The sequence below is a fragment of the Theropithecus gelada genome, chromosome 15 (genome assembly GCF_003255815.1).
Source record: "Theropithecus gelada isolate Dixy chromosome 15, Tgel_1.0, whole genome shotgun sequence".
Lineage (NCBI taxonomy): Eukaryota > Metazoa > Chordata > Mammalia > Primates > Cercopithecidae > Theropithecus > Theropithecus gelada.
In genome coordinates this window covers 108,072,618-108,095,101 of record NC_037683.1, presented here as the reverse complement: position 1 = coordinate 108,095,101, position 22,484 = coordinate 108,072,618, and the positions used below count along the sequence as shown (strand labels likewise).

General features: G+C 40.0%; 1 protein-coding gene across 5 annotated transcripts; it reads right to left on the bottom strand.

Annotated features, from left to right (window-relative positions):
• Nucleotides 1-2,170: 2,170 nt before the first annotated feature.
• On the bottom strand, nucleotides 2,171-22,430 carry ZNF658 (zinc finger protein 658). 5 transcript variants are annotated; one of them, XM_025359582.1, is made up of 6 exons: nucleotides 22,319-22,418; nucleotides 20,095-20,220; nucleotides 19,577-19,635; nucleotides 14,790-14,916; nucleotides 14,413-14,508; nucleotides 2,171-5,485 (listed from the first exon to the last, which is right to left on the bottom strand). In XM_025359582.1, exons 3-6 carry the CDS (start codon nucleotides 19,589-19,591, stop codon nucleotides 2,550-2,552), a joined length of 3,174 nt encoding a protein of 1,057 aa, XP_025215367.1. In that variant the 5' UTR covers nucleotides 19,592-19,635; nucleotides 20,095-20,220; nucleotides 22,319-22,418; the 3' UTR covers nucleotides 2,171-2,549. The 5 variants fall into 5 exon arrangements, with proteins under 5 accessions (XP_025215367.1, XP_025215365.1, XP_025215364.1 ...); XM_025359580.1 differs by having other exon boundaries at nucleotides 22,077-22,342; XM_025359579.1 differs by lacking the exon at nucleotides 20,095-20,220 and having other exon boundaries at nucleotides 22,319-22,430.
• Between the last annotated feature and the right edge of the window lie 54 nt (nucleotides 22,431-22,484).

The following is a 22,484-nucleotide window of genomic DNA, read 5'->3' as shown; positions in this document are numbered from 1 at the left end:
GGCCTTGGGAGCCTTCCTTGGCAACTGACTCTTGTTTAATTGCCACTGTTAAAGTACCACATTTTTTTTGTAATGTGGCAGTTCTGTAGTTTTAGGCCTTGTGGCCATTTCTCAAGGTGTCACTTGCTTCACTGCCTAGGGAGTTAACTGTTCATAACTGACAGAGGAAATGTAGCTTCCGAGGCCTTCACTTTAGGGTCCTTTTCTGAGTCCAAACATGATCATGAAGTAGAAACGCAAAATAGGGAAAAACTAGTGAAATCTGGAAAAACAAAAGTGTCTAGTTGATAATGTTATTAATGTTTCTTAGTTATAAAAACATACCACAGTAATATGCTAATAGGGGAAACTGGGTGAGGAGTATATACAAACTATCATTGTAATTTTTCTGTAAATACATGCTCAAATAATTTTTTTTCAAAAGAGTACTCCTTTTCATCTATACTTTTTTGAAAATTAAGCATGTAGAAAGACATGCTTTTTGACCCTCAATTCCCTTGGGCACTGTGCTGTAAGCTCAAGTAGCATCATGGTATCAGAGACTAAGGAGAATAAAAAAGAAGGAAACATATTTCAGATGGCACCTTTCTGCCAGGAGCGATAAGTACCTGAGGAAGGTAAGCAGTGCCAGGGCCAGTCCCACAGCAACTCCTTCATCATCCCTCCCTTTTTCCTCATGAGCTGCCCAAAGCAGCTCCTGTGTCTGATGTGCCAGCCCTGGAGGTGCTGATACGTCATCTTTGCAGTGATGCTACTCAATTAACCGTTAACAACAGTGTAAAGGAAATATACCTGTCCTCTAATTCTAAAGATGCCATCATTCTCCCTCACACTATCCTTGCCTACAATATAACAACGGATGGGAATTAGAGACATTTTTCTCAGGTCAACTGATTTATTGCCCTCATGCTCAACCTACCAGATCAAACTTGCAGAAAGCAAGATGCTCAATGCTGGGAGAAACTGTTACTGGTCTAGGTTTTAAAAATGATCTTGTCTACTTTATTTTCTGTGCTCATCAAACTGTAGGCTAAAATGATGGCACATTAATAAAATCTTTCTTGGCTAAGATTATGCCACACTGTATTGTTTTACCAAAAGTGAGTCTGCTTTTTTGTACCAGGACTGTACTTCTGGGACAAAGTAGCCCTTTTCATTCCAATTCCAAAACCTGCTGTCTTAGTTTGGTAGAAATGCCACTGGTTTGCAATGCACAGTGTGAGTAGGCATCATGATGTTGGAGGAAAATATTCTGAACAGGATGCTGAGGCTATGCGCATACAATGGAGGGGAGGAGACGACTTACTTTATATTCACTCTGTGCAAAATAAATCAGTAGAGTGGGATAAAATAAAGGCCAAAAAATAGTATGTAAGAATCACCCTGAACCCCCTGTTCCCACCACACACACACACATACACACGTGGTGGCTGGGGAAATCTCAGGGACCTCCAAGGTCCTAGAAAAACCAGGCAAGACTAGTTTTAGGACAAGACTAATTAATATCCGGACATAGCAGGCAGGCCAAAATCTAACAGCATCAAGTTGAGGGAAGCCAACAGAGGACAGAGTCACTCAGAAAAGGAAGTGGACATGCCCAGTGCAGGTTTGGCTGTTCACGCCCACTAGAACTCACCAGTGAGTTATAATGTTTATATACAGACTCAGAGATGTTCCACATAGCTCAGACTATTCACATTTATTCATATTCTCCACAGAATTCAAATTATTCCATGTTTAACTTCGCATTCTACAGTGAGTTTGTCTATAGGCAAATATTTTCTTATATATGTTCTATAAAATTTTTGATACCACAAAACAGAAGTTTTGTTATGTCAGTTCTAGGTGAATATTTTATCTCCAATTCTAAAACTGACATATTTCCTCAGAAAAAAATGACCTAGGAAAAATGTCATTTATTCAAAATATGAAATTTTATTATAATTATTTGATGTTTAATGCAATTCACTTTGTGAAGGCTTCTGTGTTTTTCTTAAATTTTCTGATTTTTAATGAAGGCTCCTGATCATCCTGGATGTTTTCTTCTTCATGTGAAGTCTCTGATGCACAATAAACTGATAAGTCTTTCTAAAACTGATTATACTCATAGGGTTTCATCTCACTCTAACAGAAAGTTTAGGTTAAACTATGTGCATTTAACTCATAAGTCAAACTTAATTCTTGCTTTAAAGCAACAAAAACAAAACCCTGGTGCAGACCCGGAAGTGAATTCTGTTCCAGCTTTTCAGACTCTAGCTTCCTTGACCTTGTGCTCTATGGTTTTCAACACACAGGACCCGTGTTTGCTGCAGAAATAACCTCCAATCCATCTTATGCACCAGAAAGACTGTGGGGTATTTTTTTTTTAACAGCCAAGGTTAAGTGTGATATATATCATTAGCACCACATTCCATGGTCAGTCCTACCTGGATGAATGGCATTTTTTGACAAGCTATGAGCCTAATGGAAAAGGAAATGGCTAAGGGAAACAAGTTTCCAGCCTATGTGACATGAGTTTCTGCACTACGTGTAGTAAGGGATGCATTCCTTCAGGACTTCCCAAATCCATTACATGCTAGGGTTTTCTCTCTGGTATGCATTCTGGTGTGATGTACTCTGAGAGCTGCCTTACGGACAAAAGTTTTCCCACATTCATCACATTCATAGGGTTTCTCCCCTGTGTGAATTCTCTGGTGTACTCTCAGAGTTGAATTTTGGGCAAAAGCTTTCCCGCATTCATTACATTCATAAGGTTTCTCCCCTGTGTGAATTCTCTGGTGTGCACTAAGGTGTGATTTCTGAGAGAACGTTTTCCCACAATCATTACATTCATAGGATTTCTCCCCGGTGTGAATTCTTTGATGTACTCTGAGGGTTGAATTATGGGCAAATGGCTTCCCACATACATTACATTCATAGGGTTTCTCCCCTGTGTGAACTCTCTGATGGGCACTAACATACGACTTCTCAGAGAAGGTTTTCCCACATTCATTACATTCATAGGGTTTCTCCCCTGAGCGAGTTCTAAGATGTGCTCTGAGATGTGATGTCTTGGAGAAAGTCTTCCCACATTCATTACATTCATAGGGTTTCTCCCCTGTGTGAATTCTGTGATGTGCCCTGAGGGCTGAATTATCAGCAAACGTTTTCCCACATTCATTACACTCATAGGGCTTTTCCCCAGTATGAATTCTCTGATGTGCACAGAGGTGTGTTCTTTGGGAGAAAGTTTTCCCACATTCGTTACATTCATAGGGTTTCTCCCCTGTGTGAATTCTTTGATGCACTATGAGGGCTGCCTTATAGACAAAAGTTTTCCCACATTCGTTACATTCATAGGGTTTTTCCCCTGTGTGAATTCTCTCATGTCCACTGAGGTATGATTTCTGGGAGAAAGTTTTTCCACACTTGCTACATTCATAGGGTTTCTCCCCTGTGTGAATCCTCCGATGTGTACTGAGGCGTGTCTTCTGGAAAAAAGTTTTTCCACATTCATTACACTCATAGAGTTTCTCCCCTGTATGGATGTTCTGATGTGCTCTAAGGGCTGAATTATGGGCAAACGTTTTCTCACATTCATTACATTCATAGGGTTTCTCCCCTGTGTGAATTCTCTGATGTATTTTGAGGGCTGAATTATGGGCAAAAGTTTTCTCACAGTCACTACATTCATAGGGTTTTCTACCTGTGTGAATTCTCTGATGTGCTCTCAGGGCTGAATTGTAGGTGAAAGATCTCCCACATTCATTACATTCATAGGGTTTCTCCCCTGTGTGAATTCTTTGATGTGCCTTGAGAACAGAAATATGGGCAAAAGACCTTCCACATTCATTACATTCATAAGGTTTCTCCCCCGTGTGAATTCTATGATGTGCTCTGAGGGCTGAATTATGGGCAAAAGTTTTCTCACAGTCACTGCATTCGTAGGGCTTCTCGCCGGTGTGAATTCTTTGATGTGCTCTCAGGGCTGAGTTATAGGTAAAAGATTTCCCACAGTCATTACATTCATAGGGTTTCTCCCCTGTATGAACTCTCTGATGTACACTCAGGTGTGTCTTGTGAGAGAAAGTTTTCTCACATTCAACACATTCATAGGGTTTTTCACCTGTGTGAATTCTCTGATGTGCTCTGAGATGTGATGTCTTGGAGAAAGTTTTCCCACATTCAATACATTCATAGGGTTTCTCCCCCATGAGAATTCTCTGATGTCCTTTGAGATGTGATGTCTTCCCATATTCACTGCCATCACAGAGTTTCATCTCTGCATCTGTTTTCTGGTGTCCTGTGAGGGGTAACTTGTAAGATCTCCCACAGCCATTGTTATCATAAGGTTTCTCTTTTGTGTGAATTCTCAGATGTTTACTGAGGTTTGAATTCTGACAGAAAGCTTTCCCACATTCATTACATTCATAAAGTTTGAATCCCACGTAAGTTCCAGGATGCTGAATAGGATGTGAACTTGAACAAAAGGATTTCGCACATTCTTCGTATTGGTAAGGTTTCTCTCCTGAGTGGGGCCTCTGATGCTGAATGAGGTGTCCTTTCTGGTAAAAGGATTTTCTGCATTTCCCATGTTCATCAGAAAGGTAGAATTTATCTTCTGTGTGAATTCTCTGATGTGCTGTAAAGTCTAATTTCTGGTAGAGGGCATTTGTACATTCATTATAGTCACCAAACTTATCTCCAGTTTGTGTTTTCTGATGTACTATATGGGCTGAGCTCTGCCTAAAATTTTCTTCACATTTATTGCTTTCAAAAGCACTCTGCCCTGTAATAGTTCTCTGAGATTGAGTGAGGGGTGACTTCCTACTGAAATTAATCCCCCTTTCATTACACTCACAGTGTGTCATAGCCATGTGAACTTTATTGTATTCAACAGTGGTGGTTTTGTCACAGGATGTCCCATATTCATTAAGATCAGAGCATTTCCCCCTTGTGTCAGTTCTCATGTCGTTAAATAAAGTGGTTTTATCAAAGTTTTTTCTAAATTCATCATCCTTACAGGACTTTTCTACTGTTGGAAAACTCTCAGGTGTAATACAAATTGTCTTATCATGTAAACCTTGTCCAGATCCATCACATTCAAAAGATTCCTCCAAAGTTTGAAATTTCCAATGCTGATCTTTCTTATAAGCTTTTGCATTTTTACCATGTTCATAAGATTTCTGTCCAGGATGAGCTTTCTCATGATTAATATCAAGCTGCAATTTCTCACACACATTCATGTATTCAGCCTTCTTTCTTGAATATTTTCTTTCACTTATAATTAATTCAGAAGCAATTGGCAAATTAATTCTATGTGAGTCACATTTACAGGGTAGTTTTTCTGAAAACTCTGGAGCTATTTCCAGATTAGATGGTTTTTCTAAAACTTTCTCTCGTTCTTTACTTAATGTTTTGTCAGCATCACTGATGAATATTTCTTGCCACAGAGGTTTTTCTTGTTTTTCCCAGATCCCTTTGATGTGATCAACTTTAAAATATCCTAAAATGAGAAAAATTTAAAATATACTATAAATCTTACATTTGTGATGGAGAAGAACTTATACTCATGTCTTGATTTTGATTTTGGTTTTTGAGATAGGGTATTGCTCTGTCACACAGGCTGGAGTGCAGTGGCGTGATCATAGCTCACTGCATCCTTGTACTCCTAGGCTCAAGTGATCCTCCCACTTCAGCCTCCCTACTAGGTGGGACAACAGGGGTATGCCACCATGCCCTGTTAATTTTTTTATATTTAGTAGAGACAGGGTCTTGCTATGTTGCCCAGGCTGATCTTAAACTCCTGAGCTCAAGTGGTCCTCCTGCCTTGACCTCCCAAAGTGCTGGGATTACAGGCATGAGCCACTGTGCCCAGCCCGTGTTTTGTTATGTATGTTATTAAAGATTATGTTTCCAAAGATTAAATAATTCATGCACACAGACAGATTCTCTCCTCATGCATGCTGTTTATAAAACAGGAATTATTTCCGGGGCCAGTCAAGGTGGAGTAGCCCCTTTCCTCCCACATCTTCCCTCTTACAATTAAAAATCCCTAGACAAAAAACAAAACAAAACAAAAAATTAACAAATATAAACAAAGACTACAAAATGGAAAGAAAGTGAACTTCAGGACTTCAGAAATGACACAGTGGAGAATTCCAAGGCTATTCTGTATCTTTGACTGGGTGCTGAAGAAACCTACAATTCTGCACCGACAGGCACAGACAAAAAGAGCACAAAGAAAAGCCTGCTCCTTCCAGTCAGAGGTCTGAGACAATGGTGGTCTCACAGAACAGGAAACACTTTTGATGTTTTCTCATGCACAGGCCAAACCAAAATGATACACTCCTGTGGTTCCATGGAGTCTGAGGCAGGGAGCTAATTTTCCCCTGCCATAGATACAGAAGATCTGCATACTCTTGTATGTTTCCCTCCATGAGCCATCAAGAATCCTGAGAAAGTTCCATTCTTGGGATATGCCAGGAGATGGTCACAGCAGCCACTACCAAAATTCTGTCTAGAACCAACTTATTATTTAATTTATGGAACAAATGTCTTGATCTGCAAGGGCAAGAAAATAATAAGTTGTTTTAGGGCACTGACAGGAACTCATAGCAGCTACGGGAAGGAAAGAAGAAAAAAAGCAGCACAGAAGGGCAGAGGCAGGAATGCACAGTGGGCCCAAAACTCAAGCAGAAGAGAAAGATAAAGTAGCACTTGCAATAACCATGGCTTGAAACCTGAAGACACAATGCATTCAACAGCTGAATTCACATTCTTCTCAAATGCACATGGAACAATCATCAAAACAGACTACATTCTAGACTGTAAGACAAACTTTCACAAATATATATGAAATAAATTATACGGAGGATGATCTTGAGTCACAGAGAAATTATACCAGAAATCGATTGTAAGTTAAATATTCCTAATTAACTCATGGGTGAAAGAATTCTCAAATGAGGTATTTCGAAGTGAATGAAAACAAAACAACACAAGAATACAGAAATTTGTGGATACAGCTAAGGCAGTACACAGAGATAAATTTAGGGCTTAAATTATTTTGGCCAGGTGTGGTGGCTCACACCTGTAATCCCAGCACTTTGAGAGGCCAAGGCGGGTGGATCACAAGGTCAGGAGTTTGAGACCAGCCTGACCAACCTGGTGAAACCCCGTCTCTAATTAAAAATTAGCCGGGCATGGTGGTGCACAACTGTAATCCCAGCTACCTGGGAGGCTGAGGCAGGAGAATTGCTTGAACTCAGGAGGTGAAGCTTGCAGTAAGCCGAGATCGCGCCACAGCTCTCCAGCTTGGGCGACAGAGCGAGACTCTGTCTCAAAAAAAAAAAAAAAATTATATTTGAAAAGAAAGATCTCCAGTCAGATGCTTGTTTTCCCTTTAAGAAACTAGACAAAGAGAGGACATTAAATTGAAAGAAAGTAGAAGGATGAAAAAAAGTCAAACCAAAAGCTTAATTATTTAAAAAGTTTTTTTAATGATAAAAACCATCAGAGAGAAAAAAAGAGAAGACACAAATTATCAATACCAAAAATGCAAGAGAGGACTAACTACTAACAGACATTCATGAGATCATAAAACAACATTAACAATAACTCTGTCTTAGTTTGGGCTACTACGACAAATTACAATAGATTAAATGGCTTAAAGAACAAACATTTGTTTTTCTCAGTTCAGGAGACTGGAAGTCCGAGATTAGGGTGCCAACATGACTGTGTTCTTGTGAAGACCTCTTCTGGATTACAGACTACTCACTTCTTGTTATAGCCTTACATGGTGAAAAGTGAAGTAGCTAGCTCTGACATCGTTTTGTAAGAGCATTCTAATCTCTCTCTTTTTCTTTTTCTAACTATAAAAGCAAACTACCTTTATTTGGACAATCTAAGTGGAAAGAAGGGGTACGTCAATGTGTACTGTAACCACAGAGAACATATTCTATGTCAAATGTTAAAACATAATGGCAGAATCATCTAAAAGACATTTATTTCTAAAGGAGCTGTCAGTGAAAAGGATATTTATGACAACATAACATATTAATTCAGTATAATGGAGGATATGTTAACTGAATGTGTAATTTACTCAAGTTTTAACTATGTTTGCATATGTAAATAAGGCTTAAGAATGTAATTAAATCTTCCTCTAAATGTGTGTGTGTGTGTGTGTGTGTATGTATATATGTCTGCGTGTGTGTATGTGCAGTTCCAAATAACTTCTGGACCAAATGGTTTTAACTAGTGAATTCTACCAAACATCCAAGGAAGAAATAATACCAATCCTACACAATGTCTTCTAGAAAATAAAAGATGGAATATTTCCCAAATCATTTTATAAGGCCTGCCTCATCCTCATAGCAAGATTAGGCAAATACTATTCAAGAAAAGAAACCTTCAAACCAGCATCTCCCATAACATAAATGCAAAAATGTCCCAAAAAGTATACAGAAATATATAAACACAGATAATACATCAGTGAAATTTACCTCAAAAATGCCAAATAGCTACTACACTGTAATACTATAAAAACTATAGTTTTTATGCTACATTTTAGGTCAATGTAATCTCCCATCAGTAGTCTGAAGAACTAAAATCACACAATACATCAATGCCAAAAATTTTAACAAAATTCTTTTTTTTTTTTTTTTTTTTTTGAGGGGGGGGTTCCCCTTTTTCCCCCGGGCTGGACTGCAGTGGCCGGATCTCAGCTCACTACAAGCTCCGCCTCCCGGGTTCATGCCATTCTCCGGCCTCAGCCTCCTGAGTAGCTGGGACTACAGGCGCCCGCCACCTCGCCCGGCTAGTTTTTTGTATTTCTTAATAGAGACGGGGTTTCACCGTGTTAGCCAGGATGGTCTCGATCTCCTGACCTCGTGATCCGCCCGTCTCGGCCTCCCAAAGTGCTGGGATTACAGGCTTGAGCCACCGCGCCCGGCTACAAAATTCAAAATCCATTTATTAATTTAATAAAAGTAATCTATAAAAAGTCTATAACTAACATTATACTCAAGACAGATTGAATGTTTTCCCTCTAAGATCAGGAAAAAAACAAGGATACCCACTACCAGTACCTTTACACAAGATTGCACTGGAAGGACTGACCAGTGCAAAAAGCCAAGAATAAAAACACAAAGATACAGAGTAAATTTACACAGAAAATAATTAAAAATCTAAAAAGCTCCTTGAACTAATAAGTGTTTTTAGCAAGGGCCAATATACAAATCTATGCTTACAAACACACAATGACGAATTGGAATTTTAAATCAGAGAAACAATATTTACCACAGCACCAAAACAAAATTAAAAACAAAAATTTAAAAAGCCTCGTTATCTGTGTTCTAAAAACTAAAAGACACTGATGAAAGAAATCAAAGAAATACTAAATAAATCAGTAGGGATATTTTGTGTATGGACTGGAAGACTGTACATTGTTGTCAATTCTCTTTAACTTGCTCTACAGATTCAACGCCACCCCAGTTTAAATGCCAACATGTTTCCTTTGTAAAGATCATGAACCTCATTTAAAAATGTATACAGAAGATGAAACCTGGAGAAGTACTTGACCTCAAAACTTAATAAGCTACAGTAATCAAGTTAATGTTGTATTGGCATAAGGAAAGACATGTAGATGAATGAAAAGGAATCGAAACGACAAAAATAGACCCACAAATACACAGCCATCTGTTTTCTAAGAAAGGTGGAAATGCTGTTCAGTGGAGAAGTAACAAATCTTTTCAAAAAGTCATGCTGGAATAACTGGACTCCTTGTTCCAAAAACATTAAACTTGACACATAACTCATGCTTTATATAGAATTTAACACAAAATGGATTATCAACTCAGTGTAAAAACTGAAGCTGTAAAATTTCTAGAAGAAAATAGGATTCCTAAATCTGTTACTTTAAGTTTCAAAGTTTCTAGATAGAACAACAAAAGCAGGTTCTGTAAAAGAAAATAAGTTGGACTTTATCAAAATTAATATTCAGTTTTAGTGAGCCTCCTCTGAAGTTATAGTAGCGGGAGTGAGATGCAGCATCACTGCCTGCCTCGTGGGGATGGAAGTCCGGTTCCCGACTGATCTGATGCCCTGGGGGTGGAAGAGGAGGCTTCTACTTTTTTTTTTTTCTTTTTGAGACAGAGTCTCGCTCTTGTCCCCCAGGCTGGAGTGCAATGGCACAATCTCGGCTCACTGCAACTTCTGCCTCCCAGGTTCAAGCAATTCTCCTGCCTCAGCCTCCTGAGTAGTTGGGATTACAGGTGCCCGCCACCATGCCTGGTTAATTTCTGTACTTTTAGTAGAGACGGGGTTTCGCAATGTTGGTCAGGCTGGTCTCGAACTCCTGACCTTAGATGATCCGCCTGCCTCGGCCTCCCAAAGTGCTGGGATTACAGGCGTGAGTCACCACACCCGGCCGAGGCTTCTACATTAACCCTGGGCATGGGTGAAAGATCAAGGGCCCCCCGAAGACTCTGATGACACTATAACCACCTTGTATTTTGTCAGGTGCCAAGACCCCTAGTGCATCTGCATTCTTCTTTCCACCCTTCAGTAGTCAGATCTCGGCTCACCATCATCTCCACCTCCCAGGTACGAGCAATTTTCATGCCTCAGCCTCCCAAATAGCTGGGATTACAGGCGCAAGCCACCGTGAGTGGCTAATTTTTTGTATTTTTGGTAGAGACAGGGTTTTGCCATGTTGGCTAGGCTGGTCTCAAACTCCTGGCCTCAAGTGATCTGCCTGCCTTTGCCTCCCAAAGTTCTGAGATTACAAGTGTGAGCCACTGTGCCTGGCTAGATATTGCATTTTTTACAAACTGAAGGTTTGTGGCAACCCTGAGTTGGGCAAGTCTGTTGGCACCATTTTTCCAACAGCCAGTGCTCACTTCATGTCTGACTCAGCAGTTTTTAGCAATCAAATATTTTAAATAAGGCATGCATACTGTTTTTTAGACATGTTATTGCACATCTACAAGACTAAAGTATAGTGTAAACGTAACTTTCATAAGCCCTAGGAAAACAAAAATTGTAACTTGCTTTATTGTGAAATCTGCTTCATTGTGGTGGTCTGGAATGGAAACTGCAGGATCTCTGAGGCATGCCTATATCATACATACATCTATTCAGCTGCACTTAGTGGGTAGAAAGAAATACATTTACTCCATCCTTCCCCTGGCAATGCAGTCTGTGTTTTATTAAATCCTTCCCTAAGAAGAGTCATTAACCTATTCTCTATGATCTTCTAGAATATTTCTACTTTTGCTTTGATAATTAGGTCTTAAGCCAACTGAATTTGATTTTTTTGTTTTGATCTATATGGATACCTCAAGATCCTTTCCCCATTGTTCTCCAGTGTCATCTAAGACCACTGTCTATCAAGCGCATGTTTTTTCTTGAACTTTCTACTAATTTCACTAATTTACTAAACCATCCCACCCCCCAACTCCATGCTACTTAGCTACACAGAGTTTTACATAAAGCCTCAATATCTGGTAGAGCGGCAAATCCTCCTGTATCACTGTCTTTATGAATGGGATTGTGTTTGGTATAGCATTATATCTTTACAAATGTATCCCCCCTTGAATTTATTATATAGGTGTTTCCTCTGTTTTATCTTTGATAGGGTTAGCTAAAGTTTAATTCATTTTATTTTTATTGTAAGAAATATTCCATTTCTGTTTTCCATTTATTTCTAATTTCTTTTTTTCTTTTTTGAGTCGGAGCCTCGCTCTGTCACCCAGGTTGGAGTGCAGTGGCGTGATCTTGGCTCACTGCACGCTCTCCCTCCCGGGTTCACGCCATTCTCCTGCCTCAACCTCCCGGGTAGCTGGGACTGCAAGCGCCCGCCACCACGCCCGGCTAATTTTTTGTATTTTTAGTAGAGATGGGGTTTCATCGTGTTAGACAATTAATTTCTAATTTTACTTTTAAATTCTGCTTTCATTACTGTATTTTTGATGCTGTTCTTGCTTAATTTATTAATGAGACTATGACCTTCCTTCTGTCCACTACTTTAGCTATATCTAATGGTTTCTAACTTGCAGCTACAATTATTTCATTACAGAAATCAAATCCAAAATTGCATTACACTTTTTTGCATATTGTTTAAAAGAGATACTTTAAATTTTTTTCAAGTGGATTTTTTTCATTTTATTATTAATTTCTAGATGTAGCAAACTGGGTTCAGAGAATGCTGTTTGTGTTTATTCTAATTTGTTGGATTTATTGAGGTTTTCTCTTTAGACTAATAGTATACTCTATTTTATCATTATTCCATTAAAACATTAAAGTTTTGTTTTTTGCATTAGCATACATATACGCAAATGTATGGTTCACTTTAATACAAATGTAATTTATACCTTCTCTAGGCATAGTTACTTGTTGTCCATTGTACCTACTGTTTAATCAGATAAGACATATTATGATGTCCTAATTCTAATGAGTTTTAAGTTCTTAGAACTCCATTATTTTATGTTTTGGAAACATTGATATATTATTTGATGCAGTCATTCAAATCCTTAAAGGTTTTCATTTCCCTGTGCTGTTGAACAAAAGCTCTTCCTACTTTAATGAATTTATTGCCTGAATTCAAATCTGAGTGATACAGAACATGAAACCTACATCATTTTATCTTTATTGACTCAACAACTTTACCAATGTTTTATAATGATCTTTCTATGTTACTTATTTAGGGATATCCTTTTTAGACAATCAATGTGATCCAATAATTTACATTTAGTGACTTGGCAACATGCTTGATCTAAATGATGTCCATCTTTATGTGATGCTATTTGTTGGTATGACTTCAAACAGAAACCTTAATTGTGCTTCACTTCTAGTAATTAAGATGATTTTATTTTTCTGTTCTAAAAATGACATTGAAAACTATAGTTTTTTAAGATTCCTGGAATCATTTATTAGTACAAAAGCTAACAGGCATATAAAAAGATGCCTGATATCATTAGTGACCAGGGAAATTGTTATAGACTTATTTGTGCCCTTCCCAAATTCTTATCTTGAAGCCCTAACCCCCAGTGTAACTGTATTTGCAGACAAGGCCTTCAAGGAGGCAGAAAGGGTAAAAATGAGGTCATAAGGAAGGACCCTAATCCAGTAGTACTGATATCTTTATAAGACGAAGAAACACCAGAGTATTCTCTCTCTCCCACTGCATGTGCACAGAGGAAAGGCCACATGAAAATACAGCAAGAAAGTGGCTGTCTTCAAGCCAGGAAGAGACGCGTCACCAGAAACCAACTTATTAGCACTTTCATCTTGGACTTCCAGCCCCAGAATCACGAGAATTTCTGTTGTTTAAGTTACCCAGCCTATGGTATTTTATTATGATAGCCCTAGCTGACTAATACAGAAATGTACATCAAAACCACAGTGAGATATCACTTCGCATCCACTGGGGTGGCTCAAATCAAAAAGTCAAATAATAAGTATTGGTGAGGATGTGGAGAAATCAGAACCCCCACATGCTGTTGTTAGGGACGGAAAAAGGTGCATTTAGAAAAACAGTCTGGTGGTTCCTCAAACAGATAAAGACACGGATACCAAATGACCCAGCAGTTTCACTCCTAGGAATACACACGAGAGAAATAGAAACAATTGTCCATGCAGAAACTTGTAAATAAATGTTTATATTAGCATTATTTGTAGGTGGAATCCCAAATACCTACTGACTGATGAATGGACAGACAGGTGGTATCTCCATACAATGGAACATTATTTGGCCATAAAAAGAATGAAACATGCATTCTATAACAGCACTCGTAAACATTATGCTAGGCAAAATACACCAATCGCAAACGACCACATATTATATATGATTCCATTTATATAAAATGTCCAAAATAGGCAGATCTATAGAGACAGAAGTAGACTGGTGGTTACCTAGGGCTGCAGAGGGCAGGGGGACAGGAGAGTGGTAACTAAAGGGTACAGGTTTCTTTGAGGTGATGAAAATTAACTGTGGTGATGTTTACATATACAGTCATCCCCTGGGGAGTTGGTTCCAGGATTCTCTTGAATACCAAAATCCATAAATGCCCAAGTCCTTGATACAAAATAGCATCGCATTTGCATATAACCTATGCACATCCTCTTGTATACTTTAAATCATCACTATATTAATTATGCTACCTAATATAATGTAAATAGTTGTTATACTGTATTGTTCAGGGAACCCTGACAGGGAAAAAATGTCTATATATGTTAAATGGAAGCGCAATATTTCTTCCCTGGATAGTTTTGATCTGTGGTTGCTTGAAGTCACTGACCCGTACACTTTAAAGGAGTGAATTGCAGGAATGTGAATTATATCTCAATAAAGCTGTTAAAAAAGAACTTTCAAAGGTGCTCTCCCTCTAACGTCTAACTACCCCCAGGGGGCTCCTTCTGCTAAGGCCCACTCACCTTGGTGCTTCTGGTTCAGGACTTCATCTTCTAAGGACCATGGCTCTTCTCCTTGCTCCAACCTGGAGATCACCTTGGGCTTCGTAATGCAATATCCTATAAACAAAATAATTGAGGGTATACATGGACCAGATTCACGGGCTTTTGGGTTACCAGAAGGGGAAAAAAGATATGGCAGCAAAGCATTAACAGGGTGTTCATTTGAAGTTTTTAATGGGAAAGGAATGACATGTTGCTTTTGTTTCTGTAAAGGTTTCAACTACTTCAGACCTTTTAATCCAAAGCCCTTTAATCTCTATAAAGGGTCCATGTGTTTTGATACTTTTTAAAAAGGGAACATGTATTCTCAAGACAGCCCCATGGTAAGCTGTGCTCACCCACTGAGATGAGGTGGCTGTAGTTCTCCAGCATCACGTCTCTGTACAGGGTCCTCTCAACAGGGCCCAGGTGCTGCCACTCCTCCTGGGTGAATTCCACAGTCACGTCCTGGAATGACACTGATGCCTGTAACAACATTTATCACAACAAATGTAACAACGGTTTGTTCAAGGGTTCAGAATTAGGTGACATAGAAAATATCTTTGACAGCTACTACTTTGAGGCTCTAAAATGAATGGTTATAAAGGCTTATTTTAGACCCAATATTGTCTTAACATATGTTACTCAATTAAAACATTTTTTAACTTGCCATAATTTATCTATATATATTTATGAATTCTAGATATTTTTAAGACAAAAAAATTCAGCGTAAAACAACTTCCTTCCAACCACCTCCTTCCTTCTTCCACATCTCTGCAGATTATCTGGGGTAGTCTTTAGGACATTCACACCCTCCCTGGCCATCATCACTGTCCATTCTGGGGGCTAAGGAACAGATACATGTGAAGTCTGGAGATACCCTGACCAAACTTACGTACAAATAAATGTACACAAATATACAAGGCTAGAGCACGTGAAGAGCAGAGAACAGCTACAATAGTTGTAACCAAAGAGACCAGCATAAGAGAACACTTCCTACACTGAGGACACAGCAATGGATTTAAGAATAGGGATGTAACCACAGAAGAGAAGCAACACCCATTTAATAACTACTTTCTTGTACAGCTATTCAATCTAGCCGTATGAGCAGTTCCTTTTTAAAAAATTTTGTTTTTAATTGACAGAAAGACAAATATTTCAAATTATATCTCACTTACATGTGGAATCTAAAAAGTTCAAACTCATAGACGTAGACAGTAGAATGGTGGTTACCAGAGGCTGGGTGTGAGGGGTGAGGAATGAGGAGGCATTGGTCAAAGGGTACAGAGTTTCAGTTACATAAGAGGAATAGTTGTTCCTCTTATGGAAAATAATAATGTAATGTATATTTCAAAATGAGCAGCTGCTTGGTGGTGCCAAAACTGGTATTTGGGAAAGAAGAAAAATGTGTTAGAAGGTTCAGTGAGAGTTCTGTTCATGGTGATACGTAGCTAGAACTGTTCCTTCAACCAGGACACACATGATTTTAGAGCACAGAAGGTAAAATGGGGATGAAGACAAGCATTTAGGAGTCACTAGCAATTTAGGTGGTGAGTGAGGCTGGCAGAGACAGACAGACAGCTCCTTGAACACACAGGGATTGAAGAAAGAAAAGAACAAAAACAACATCTGAGGAACCACAAAGTAGAAAAAGTATAGGCCACAAAGCCAGAGATGTTTTCTGAAAAATAATAATAGAATCAGGAGGGGGCAGTCTTAGAAACTGAGAAAAGAGAAAGTTTCCACAACAAAAAGACTTCAAATTCAAATTAGCAAGTGATGACAGTGAAGATACTGAAGATCCAAGAAAATTCCTTCTTCCATAAAAGCAATGAGAAACTGGCAAAAACTGCAGAATCAACTTTTTCAGAACTCTAGAAGCTACCAAAGGCTTACAGCAATCTGCAGACCATTGGTATGAGAAAAACAGCTGCATCACAGTAAGAACAATGATCTTGTGTCATTTCAACCCGCCCTATTTCCATCCCTCTCACTCCAACTTAGCACTAGCTTTGAGAAACGACTGAAACAACAGGAGAATCCAGCGGCCTGGTATCCACTGGATGAGGCCGACTGGGTCACAGGTTGGCCAAAGTCTCATTCCCAGAAAACCCTCATTACCTGACCTAATCTATGGTTCTTGGGAAGAACTGACTTGCAAGGCTGATTGTCTGAATTAAGTCAGAGTTCCCCAGCGTGAAAAGCCTTATCCTTGAAGGCATTTGCCAAAAACATTCAAAGGCAATTGTTTAACTTAGCAGCTACCTGAGGCAGTGGATAACACCTGACATAAATAACAGCCTAATTGAAAAGTTTTTTAGAAAGGAAAAACTGGGGAATGGGATGTTCATAAAGCTTTTGAAAAGCTCCTACAGATTCTAGAGACTCTAGGTCACCTACAGGCATAGAGCTGAGCATATGCCCAGGGCGTGATTATGCTCTGGAAAGATGTGAGAAGGCCCTAAACTGTCACCCTGGGTGACCCTGAGGTTTGGGGTGAACAGGAAGTGAAGGTTAACATGGAGTTATAAATTGCCTGGATGACTGTTGAAGGAATGCCCCAGCACTCATGAGGCTCTTTGGCAAAGACTGAGAGCCTTACTTAACGTTTCAGGCATTTAAGAAAATTTCTGCAGACTTCTGCGGCCACACATGACAATAAACACAGGCTCGACTGAATCAAGTAAAAAGTCACTAGACAAATTTCAACAACAACCCCTGCAAATTTAGAATGTTTTCTAGAGTTGCCACCTTATTTTATTTAAAATGTATAGTTTTCAACAAAAAAAAATGCAAAACAAGAAAAGAAACAACCAAGTAAGACCCGCATGCAGGAAAAAAGTATAATCAACAGAAACTGCTCATGAGGAAGCAGGCACTGGACTTAAATAGATGACAACTTTAAATCAACTATTTGACAATGGTCAAAGACTTAGAGGAAATGATATGTAAGGACCAAAGGAAAGTTTTAGAATAACATCTCACCAGATAAAGGATATAAATAGACAGAAACTATAAAAAGGGACCAAATAGAAACTTTAAAGTTGAAAAGTACAAAACTAAAACAAACATTTTACCAAAAAAAACCTGTTCAACAGCAGGTCTGAACAGGTAGAAGAATCAACCAACTGGACAACATGCCCACTGAGATTATGCAGTGAGAAACAGAAAGAAAAATAACAAGAAATGAACTGTTGGACAGCACCAACATATGCCAAATAGACTAACAGAATAGAGACAGAAAGGGTCTAAAACAATATCGGAAGTAATAATGGCCAAGAAACCCCCAAATCTGATGAAAATGATAAATCTACACACGCAAAACGCTTCACAAATTTTAAGTAGGATAAACTTGGAGAAAGAAATCCACACTGGCTGGGGGTGGTGTCTCAGCCTATAATCCCAGCACTTTGGGAGGCTGAGGCAGGCAGATCACTTGAGGCCAAGAGTTCGAGACCAGCCTGGCCAACATGGCAAAACTCCATCTCTATAAAAAATATAAAAATTAGCCAGGCATGGTGGTGAACGCCTGTAATCCCAGCTACTCGGGAGGCTGAGGCACAAGAATCGCTTGAACCAGAGGTTACAGTGAGCTGAGATCGTGCCACTGCACTCCAGCCTGGGTGACAGAGCAAAAGACTGTCTCAAAAAAAAAAAAAAAAAGAAAAAAAGAAAAGAAAAGAAATCCACACCTGGACATGAGAATCTGAATGTTAAAAAGACAAAGAGAGAATCAGGAAAGCCACAACAGAGAAACAAGTCATCATATTACAGGCTGATTTCTAATGAGAAACTATGGAGCACAGAGGGCAATGGGATGACATATTCAAAGTGCTGAAACAAAGACTGTCAACCAATAACCTCCATATCCAGGAAAAATGGAGAAACTGTAATTTTCTCAGGTAAACAAAACCTGAGAGAATTTATCACAGGCAAGACTGCCTAAAAGAAATAATAAAGGGAGTGGTTCAGCAAAACTATGGAGACAGAAGAGTAGGTTAGTGGTTGTTTGGGGCTCAGAGGGAATGAAGTGGTAGTTACAGTGTCCACAGCTTCTTTCTAAGGCAATAAAAATGTTCTAAAATTGACTGCAGTGATATTAGCATATTATCTGAGAATATACTAAAAAAAAAAAAACCACTGAATTCTACACTTTAAATGGGTACACGGTAATATATGTGAATTGAGTCTCAAAAAAGCAGTTTTAAGAAAAGAAAAAAACAAGGGAAGACAAAATCATTTGGAGACAACAGAGAAGACTAAAGAGCCAAGGACAGAAACTGAGGCTGAGCCAAGTGAAAGGACAAGGAAGGTGGCTCCATGAAGACATCAGCCGGGGAAGGACCGGCGAGGGGCAAGTATCACTAACAGAAACATTCCAGGACAGAGGGAGACATTGAGGCAAGTGCTGCAGAAAAGCCAAGCAAGGAAAGGAAAAGACCACACCACTGGATTTGATTATACTCTGGGTAGGGACACTGGAAAGCCCAGGCAAGTGGCAAGAAAAACCAAGGCATCCCATGGAGAGTTGACGTTAAATGCTAAGTGGGGAAATACCTGAAAGAGAACAGAATTTCGGACCATCTGCTGAGCAACCTATCATGGGTATTCAAAATATGTATGGAGAGTGATTTTAAAGACATTCAGTTGATTCATCAGAAAAATGTTAAATTCAACCCTTTCATTGGAGTTTTTGAAAAACAGTACTGAACGTGTTCAAATTTAGCATTATAGTTTCTAGTTCTATTGAAGAAGTAATATTCTGTCATTTGGCAATTTATTAACTAAGTCACCTACTTGAAGAACAATAAATACATTTCGTTATCTTTATGTTTATATTCCATGATAAATCGGTTTGCTTTATCTTTCTCATCAACGTAAACCTTTAAGTATTGTCTGTCTGACACTCCACCATGGCTGTCAATAACCTCAGAAATAAATCTGAAGCTTAATTTGGTAAATTTGTAATATCGAAGGATCTGCATCTATCCACATGCCACTTTGCGCAGCTATTAATCTGCATTTCTACATCTTCTAGGAATGTGTCTGATCCATTTCTGTTTCTACTTTTCCATGTTAATGTAAAGACACATAAACCCTTACAAAACCTATTGTAAAATAAATGGTTTTTAAAAACCGAACTCACCTGAGAGATGTTCATTTTCTGCTGCTCCTGGAAGAGTGGAGAGAACTGTGGAGGTTCAGCTGGGAAGGAGGAAAGAGCAATGGGGTCATGAAAGACCTGGTCTGCCTCACAGTTCCTACAGAGATGGTCCCTGACATGAGATGGTTCGACTTGATAATGGTTTTCCTGTGACATAATCCCACTGTAATCAAGGAGCACGTAGTCCTATTCATGTGCCTAAAAAAAATATCATCGCACTCAGCTGGAAAAAAGGATTCCCAATGCAGAATGTCCCTTCCACTCTTGAAAAGGGACAGGAGGGACCACTCAAAGACAGCCACACCTGAATACGTGCATCTCTGATAGGATTACGTGCGCTTAAACTTGCATTTTCACTGAGTAAAGTAATACTGTTTTTTGTTGATTTACTAATAATTATGTTGATTTATTAACAATTATGTTCTCTTTTGACTAAGAAAAAAGTAAAAATAAAACAAAGGATGAAGCAAGTTCAGGTATACAGAGATGAAGCTGTTTACCTTCATTAAAGCTAATGTCAAAGAACTACTCAGCTGGGCATGGTAATCCCAGCAATTTGGGAGGTGAACTGCTGGAGGCCAAGAGTTCCAGACCAGCCTGGTCAACGTGGCGAAATCCTGTCTCTACTAAAAATAGAAAAAAATAAAAAATAAATAAATTTAAAAATAATTTTTTAAAAAAAGAACTACTCAGACTGACTTATTAATCAAGTTCTTACTGTCTTTATACCCAGAATTAGCGCTTCCACGGAAAAAATTAAGACGGGCTGTTTTACGCAAGGAATTTCAGGCCCAATATTTTTGGGTTTCCAATATAGGAAATTCTTCCTCTACTACCAGGAAAGAGGGAACATCAGTATTACTCTAAATGCCACAGGTGATGATGAACACAGTGTGAGAGGGACTCAGAATGTGGAAGAAGTGAAGGCAGAAAGGAAAATAGGCTGCTGTTTGGCATCTGGACAGCTGATTACGTCTTCCCTGGATAGCATGACCTAATCAGCCCTCCAGTAAAGTGTCTTTTTCCACTCAGCTTGACAGTCACTCATCCCTCTCAACCCCAGGGAATTGCCTTCTGCAAGTTAATCCACAGCAAAGTCACACGGTCTGTGATGGCTTCTGGATGTGGCAACATCACTAAATCTGATGCATACATTATATAGGGAATCAAGAACTGCCTCTGGGGAAGCAATCAGGACTTGCTCCTTTCTAGAATCTTCTGCCTCTTCTTTGACGTTCTAAAAGAGGTCTCTGTCATGTAGGCTGTTCTTCTATGGCAGCAGTCCCTAGGACTCCCTCTTTACTGCCTCACACGAGCTGCTTTGCTCCAGAGGAGCTGGGACTTGGGCCTGAGAAACAAACTCAATTGAAACCTTCACCTACTTAGACCTGACTCTTGAGATTTACTCGAAATGTGCTATCCAGCACTGCAGCCATCAGCCACACAGAACCACTGAACACCTGAAGTTTGGCCAGTGCCACAAGTCGAATATTTAGGATGCAATGAGTTAAGTAAAATAAAGCCATAAAACTGACTTTGCCTGCCTCTTCTCTTCACTGTAGCTACTGAAAAATTCTAAGCTTTTTTTTTTCCCCTCTTTTGAGACAGTCTCGCTCTGTCACCCAGGCTGGAGTGCAGTGGCTCAATCTCGGCTCACTGCAGCCTCTGCCTCGGGTTCAAGCGGTTCTCGTGCCTCAGCCTCCCGAGTAGCTGGGATTACAGGAGTGCACCATCACGTCCAGCGAATTTTTGTCTTTTTGTAGAGATGGGTTTTTGCCATGATGGCCAGGCTGGTCTCGAACTCCTGGCGTCAACTGATCCACCGGCCTAGGCCTCCCAAAGTGCTGGGATTACAGGCATGAGCCACTGCGCCTACTCAAAAATTATGAATTGTATTTGTGGTTTGCCTTATCTTTCTACTGGACAGTACAGCACTAGAGTATCAATCTGTGCCTTTGAGGAGACAGCAGGAACAGTACAAGAGGATTCAGGAGCCTCAGCCTGTATCAGAGGTTCTGTAGAGACCAGACAAATCGCAGGATGTATTTACCACTTGGTGAGATTCTGTCCACATTCACTTCACAATCATCTACACAGATCTGGTGACAGGCCGCTCTGCATAAGCGCTCTGAAGGCTTTAGGCAGATACTGGAAGGTCTGGGTTTCAGGCAGACAGCATATTAGAAAGAGCAGGCTAGGGAGTCACATCTCTCGGCATTTGCATCTCACCTCTCTCACCTACTAGCGTGTGCTCTGGGGTACCCATCCCCATGAACTTTCGTCCATTTTTTAAAAATGGCACGTTTATACCAAGGAGGGTCGCTGGGAGAGTTAGGTGAAATACCAAACGATGAGAGTAAGTGTCTCATAATTGTGAGAGCAGCTTACATTTCACACAGTGACTATTACGGACACTTGACAAAATGCTTTACAGGTGACAACTTACTTAATTCTCAGAATAGGAACACGAGTTACTAGTAACCTCCTCCTGTTCGCCGTCAACCTTATCCACGCACATTGCCCTTCCCGCGCCCGCAACCCCGCGGGACCCGACAGCCCTACACCTGCGGACAGGACTCAGCCCGGGCCCGTGCACGGGGCCGTGGAGGAGAGGAGAGGGCCATCCTGGGGACTCCTGAGACTCCCTGCTGCAGCCCCCCGCACACAAGCCCGCCCGTCCCCAGGCTCCTGGGCCGCGCGGAGCCCTGTCACCGACGCTCTCACCCCAGGTGCGCAGCCTCGGCTCCCACGCAGACCTACAGACTCGGACACCTTGTACCTTTCAGGCCCCGGAGGTCGGACGGCGGGAGGTGGGGCTGGGTTTACACATGCGCAGAGCGAGCGCCGAAGCCCCATTCCCGAAGGGCTACGCGGCAGGCGCGTAACGTTG

Coding starts and splice junctions, on each gene's coding strand:
- ZNF658 (XM_025359578.1), bottom strand. CDS start 19,750: ATGTCACAGGAAAACCATTATCAAGTCGAACCATCTCATGTCAGGGAC. Junction 14,917..19,576: donor AGAAAATGAACATCTCTCAG/GTGAGTTCGGTT, acceptor ATGTTGTTACAG/GCATCAGTGTCATTCCAGGA. Junction 14,509..14,789: donor CAGCCACCTCATCTCAGTGG/GTGAGCACAGCT, acceptor TTTTGTTTATAG/GATATTGCATTACGAAGCCC.